General features: G+C 40.5%; 1 protein-coding gene across 2 annotated transcripts; it reads right to left on the reverse strand.

Annotated features, from left to right (window-relative positions):
• Positions 1-339: 339 nt before the first annotated feature.
• gtf2h1 (general transcription factor IIH, polypeptide 1) lies at positions 340-5963 on the reverse strand. 2 transcript variants are annotated; one of them, XM_062389820.1, is made up of 15 exons: positions 5774-5963; positions 5214-5382; positions 4928-5120; positions 4318-4483; positions 4115-4208; positions 3751-3900; positions 3573-3652; positions 3327-3460; positions 3140-3227; positions 2963-3051; positions 2507-2624; positions 2211-2301; positions 1758-1873; positions 1274-1366; positions 340-1187 (listed from the first exon to the last, which is right to left on the reverse strand). In XM_062389820.1, exons 2-15 carry the CDS (start codon positions 5365-5367, stop codon positions 1101-1103), a joined length of 1653 nt encoding a protein of 550 aa, XP_062245804.1. In that variant the 5' UTR covers positions 5368-5382; positions 5774-5963; the 3' UTR covers positions 340-1100. The 2 variants fall into 2 exon arrangements, with proteins under 2 accessions (XP_062245804.1, XP_062245805.1); XM_062389821.1 differs by having other exon boundaries at positions 5769-5963.
• Between the last annotated feature and the right edge of the window lie 298 nt (positions 5964-6261).

Genomic DNA, 6261 nt, shown 5'->3' on the forward strand with positions numbered 1-6261 from the left:
AAAAATATATGCATCTTACAGACCCTAAAAATAGTTACAAAGCTGTTCACATGTAGTTATAAACATTTAAATGAGCATTGAGGAAGTTTTCTTATCTTGTTTCCCCTACTTTTAATCGTGTGGCTTAATTTGCATACTTTTCCTACTAAATATTTATTTATCCAGGTGACTTGTTTTTAATAACTTCAATTAGAAAATTTGTATACATATATATACACACTTTGGCATTAACACAGCTTCCCGCCTTGTCTGTCGCTTTCCTTTTATATATACACAAATTTTCTGAAACAAGCCTTAAAATAACCCAAACCATTAAATGAATGTAAGAAGACAACAATACACAGCCCCATATGCTGTATTTTAAAAATGTAGCATGGTATTAAAAACAATCCATCTTATAAAAACAGAAACAAATGACCAGAAACATGGATGAGTGGAGGTGCAGGGGATTGATGAAATATTGCAGTTTGATCAGACATGTGGACATAAACAAAAGCTTCAGTTTAATTCACTTACATTTGTGTCCAGTGCAGACAGAAGGTGCAGACATTACAAACCAGTGACAGTGTGAGTTCACGTACACACATTAATGCACTCAAGTGTGAAACGTCTCTTTACAGTATTGCTATATTAACTTTCCCCTGTTTTTTTCCCTTCAGAATTTCTTCCACAGAGCGAGCCGGCGTTCAGAGGGGCTCCTCGTCATGTCCAAGCCCTCCTCAAAGTCCCTGTTGGCAGTCCACCGCCTGCATCTCACACCTCCACTTGTTGTCCTGAGAGCCTTTTTTAATCATTTCCATCTGCAGTTTGGTCATGTTACACTATTTAAAACATCCTGTTCAACCACCAGTCTCCCAAACACTGAGGAAACAAACTACGGATAAAGTAACTAATTTCAGGTTTTTTGTGACTGAGATGCAATTAGTCTGTTGAGCATCTGGGGATGTGGTAGAGGTCCATCTACATCCCCATCATTAAATCCCAGTGGACTGTGTCCCCTCAGACTGCGCTCTTCACAGCAGTCCGCAGGACCTTCACAGGTCATATGTCCGTACACTTTAATGACTTTCTTGTCCTCTTTGCTGACAAGCCGTCAGACCTCAGGTTTTCCTCATCATCCGACGGGTTTGCCAGGCGTGGAATTTGTTGTAGGCAGTCTGCAGCATCTCCTCCAAGTGCCCTGTGAGCTGAGGGGACATTTAAGAGATTTAATATGCGGGAAGTGCGACCTGGTGAAAACCACTGTGTAAACAGTAATACCTTAGAGACTCACATTTGTACTTAAGTACTGGCGCTGAATCTTCTCCTGAAAAGGTCGAAGCTTGGTCATCTGAAATCTCTCCAGGTTTGTCTTCATTTTTGTCACCTTTGTGAAAACCACATAATGATGAAAAATTGATTTATATATAAGTTAAGTATCTACAACTATAATATACAAAAAAACTGAAAATGTGATTATGGTAAAGGATATTGTAAACAATGTTGTGAAACAATAAAACAAAAAGTCCTAAGGGCATGAATATCTAAGATTGGCCTTGTGTTCTTATACATTTTATTTACCTGCTGTTGCCTACAGTCATGCAAACGTGACGTTTATGTTTTATAAAAGGAATCTTAATAATTCATCTGTGTACACTATTTGACGATTATTAGAGGTGGCAATTTACTTTTCTGCTGAGTCAAGAAAGGTACTAAGGGACAACCAGGGTGACAATATCAATTCTACTTCCTTTGAATAGGGTTAAAAAATGCGTTACCTTCTCTTCCAAAAATGGAGTGTTTACAGGAAAACAGGACCAGAAGTGTCTTAATAGCTCTCCAGCAGCTACGTAGAGATGCTTCAACTCTCCTTGAACATCAGTGGGTATCATCTCTGAAAAGGAAAAAAGGAAGACAAAAATACTCAGATAAAGCTCTCAGATAAGACACAATGATATTAACAAGATTCAGGTGAATGCAACATCAGATCAATGGTTCAGTGGAAACTTCACAAACTTTAGAGTAAATTAATGAAATGAGTGTGTCTATTTTCCATAAATAATTCCTACTTCCATGTTAGAATAGATGTAGACAGTAACCCAGACAAGTTAATGTTCATCGTGCTGCTCAACAGCAGTTCAGCTGCCTCACACATGTGAGAAATGCTATAGACTCTCACGGTCACCAACTTTCCCAGTAAGTAATATTAATATAGTTCAATGATAACTTACGATTTATGGCTTGCTGTGTTCCTGCCTGCATGAGGACGCCACCTGGAGAAAGTGCAGTGATGGCAGAAGTCGCTGCTGTGCTGGACAACACCTGTGAGGAGTTTAACTGATGTGAAACATTGTGGTGGAATCTTGGAACAGTTGACATATTCCTAACTTTATAGCAAAAATTGAAACTGTAGCTTATTTCTTAAAATCACAAGAAAGTATCACATTCATTCATAGATGAACTTAAATCACATTTTCAGGTTTGATTTCGTCTCTTATTAGGTTTTCAAGACGTTGAAGGATCTAACCTGAGTGAGGTTGGGTTTGTAATTGGCCATTTCATGGCGGATGTAGTTGACAGAGTTAATGATTTCCTGGCTAGTTGTATATTGTTGGGACTGAAGTGGCACTGGTCCATGAGCGTACCTTATAAGGAGAAGGATAGAGAAAACATATCTAAACATGTCCAGAGCACATCCAATCCCCTCTACTCGAAACTTACAGTAGGGTCTGATAGTCTGAGAAAACTTTCCCATTCACTTGAACTATAGAAAGTTAGCAAAGAGAAACCATGACTCTGACCTTAAATCAAATATCATATCTATTATGAAACAATACAAATGTTGCACTCTGTCCAGAGGAAGTGAGACTTCCTAATAAGACATTTCAAGACATCATCGACTGGTTAAGGTTTGATTTTCACAAGTTTATTGAGTACAGTCATGAACAAAGGAAATATAACAATACATGTGGACAAACTGTACCTGTCAGACTTCTTAAGGTTCAGTGGGACTGTTTTTGGTCTGTTCTCCCCTTGGAGATCATCATATTCTATCGCTTCTTGTAATTTAACCTAAAATAGTTTGCAGACAGAAAAAAAGGTCTGTTAAGCAGAACTTATGAATTTTGAAGAAATGTATACAGCTATAGATCCCTCATACCTTCTTTACAGGAGGTTGTAAGAGGTCAGAATCCCTGGAGTTTCCATTCGTGTTGCTTGTCTCACTTGCAGGGTCTGTTGGTGTCTCCCTAAACAAACACAACAGTTAGAAAAAAGAGGAACACAGGTTATTGTGAAGTTCTTTAAAAAGTACAGTAGGAATCCAAGAGTCTGAAACTTGTCTTCACCCCTTTCCTGAGCCTGCTGCCAGCACCATGGCACTGTGATGGTTGAAGCGCTTTATAATGGCAGAGTTGCTGCTCTCCTTCACCGTCCGGTTTGCATTGGAAGTTGAGGGCAGTGTTGTGCTAACTCCATAACCCTGTGCCACAGGAAAAAAGCCAAGTTTTTTTGAGTTTGAAGGAGGAAGTAGAAGAAGAAAGTTGACGGTTAGTGAATAGCATAACACGGCTGCCGCTGGCCAGTTTTCTCACCTCATCTAATGATTTATCCTCTAACGACAGGAGGTCGACCAGAGGATTCTTCACTCCTTGAGTCACCATCGACTTTAACCCTGCAAGAGACAGATTTAAAACATTAATACATGAAAGCTGACTTTCACTTTGCAGTAATGAAACAACACGCATTGACTCCACTAGAAAATGCTCCTACCCAACTCATCCTGCTTGGCACACTCAGAGAAAATATCCTGTGTTCCTGTGTTGATGCGATCTCTGTGAAAATAATGGGACTGGAAAAAGCTGGTCCAGAACTCCTTCTCCGTCAGGTTATGAGGCACATTTTCACTATACTTCTGTTTCACTGCAAGCACAATCCAAGTTGAGAGAGACATTTAATCCCATCTTTATGATCCAGATCAGGATAAGCCGAAGCACAGTTAATATCAGTTACTTGATGGCTGACAGTGTGTGAATCTGTAAAATCGTCGTAGTTGAAATTAATAGCTGACATGAAAGTAGCCTTTTCTTGATCTATCATTACTGTATCTGACTGAAGTGGAGAAGTAACTCTTTACCTGCGGGGTACGTTCTGAAGATGGATTCAATAATGTCAGCAGTTAGATTATATCTCAAGCCATTGCAGCCATCTGTCTGAGGTCGTATGTCTGCCTGTAATACATGAAAAGGACATCTGTTCAAGTTCAGGTATTAAAACTTCAATTCTCAAAGAATAAAGGTTGTTTTCATTCTGTATGGTCTTCCTCTGATCGGTACTCACAAGAAAGGCTCCAGATATACCGACTTCCTGTTTGTTGTCGTACAGTGCTGGGTCTGTGTTGTTTACGCCCCCTAACCTGTTGGCCCAGAATTCCTCTGCACTTATCACCTGGCTCATCACTAGGTCTTTATATAACTGGAAAAGCACAGGATCCTCTTGAAGCATCCTGCAGGAAAAATAAAGCAATAACATTTGAGAGTTGATCATTGCTCCTTTCATTAAAAATTAGGACAAGACAATTTCTGATAATTTGCTTAAACCTCTTTAGTAAAGTTAACTTGAAGACGATAAGACTAATTTTTTTCATTTCATATTAAGTTCAAAGTATGGTTAATTGATTCTAATCTTTCCTTTAAGACTAGAAAATATTTAAACTGTATAAGGTTTAGGTTTTTCTTGTCTTATATCATATAATCAATATTGCATCCAAGATAAGATAAGAATGTACTTTATAAGTTCCGCTACGGGTTTATGTACCATGTAACAGCAGCTGATATTAAGCTTTGGTTACACATGCAACGTCAGTTAGGATCATTAAGTCAGACGGTTTTCATATTTTCGTTTTTAAATATTCGGAATATTACCAGCCTAACAAACTACATTGTTTCACCTGTTTTTCTCCTCCAGCTCCTTGTTGGCTTTCTTCTTGAACTTGGGCAGCAGCTGCTGCAGCAGCTCCTTCGCAGCGTCTCTGTCTTTGATCGCACTGCTGTCATTAGAAAAGTGGAATGTGGTGCTCTCGCCGGTGTGAAGCACCAGCTGGAGCTGAACTTTGGCTTTACCATCCGGGCTGATCTTCTGGCCTGTGCAGACAAGGAATGATAGTTGAAGAACACCACCACCGAAAACATCATTACCACAGCACTGGGTGTGAGCTGGTGGTGTCCAACACTCACAGCGGATATCTGCAAACAGGTGGCTGACTGTGAAGCGGTCCTTGCCCTCCGGACCCCAGGCTATACGTTCAGCCATCAGATACAGTGTTCCATCCTGCTTCCTCTGGCGAACCTTCTTCACCACCAGCAACACTTCTTCTGACAGTGATGCCATCGTCCCAAAGGACACCTGAGAGAACAAAAGATGTCTTAGGTACCTAACACTGGGTCACAGATGAAAGAGCGAACAGGAGATTACAAAGAATAAAGTTATTCCTTGAAGAAAATGTTTTTGAGGCTATGGCGAAACCACGCAATCGTTTCTTGACAGGTGCAGAAACAACAATGAGGAACATTATAATGATGCAAGAAACACTTTTTCGAAGATACAAGCACAAATTTAGCTAAGAGCAAGTTCATCTGCTGTTCCCTACAAAGCCCTGTGCTGTGATAGATAATACAATAGGACTATAGGAACCTGCTGTGGTTTCATCACATCAACTTAGCTAACCAGTTAGCCGCAGCTCACAGTGAAGAGGACAAAATGCCTGAGGGTGAGGTGGCCAGAAAACTTACTTTACCTCCGAATAAACCCACACAGCAGCGAACAACCCCCGTCTGATCTCAACACATAATCTTTAACCAATGTACACCAGAGTATAACAATGGCAGAGTGTCTTAGCTCTGACTGAATCCTCACTACATGAACACTGGATGCCCAGAGCCCAGCGCCGACATGACTGCCATGCTGAGCGCCACACTCTAAACGTTCCGGCGAGGCACAGCGGTGAGGAAACTGAGTTCCGGTGAGAGCTGACATGAGAGAGGCTGTTTTCGGCACATTGCTGCCCTCTCAGGCAGAGATTAGATTTGCAGTTCGATGTGACATTCTTTTAGAAGTGTAATCCATGGTGTGTGAAAATTTAGGATCCTTTCTCTGCTACTAATTTAAGATCATTTTAATGCCATGTCATGATTCTCTACTCACCACTATCCCGAAAGAGGGGTGGGTAGGTCTCTGTGTCCAAAACACACTTTTGTCTCAGGGTTAAACAGTGTGGCAGCCAAA

Source organism: Platichthys flesus, chromosome 6 (genome assembly GCF_949316205.1).
Source record: "Platichthys flesus chromosome 6, fPlaFle2.1, whole genome shotgun sequence".
NCBI lineage: Eukaryota > Metazoa > Chordata > Actinopteri > Pleuronectiformes > Pleuronectidae > Platichthys > Platichthys flesus.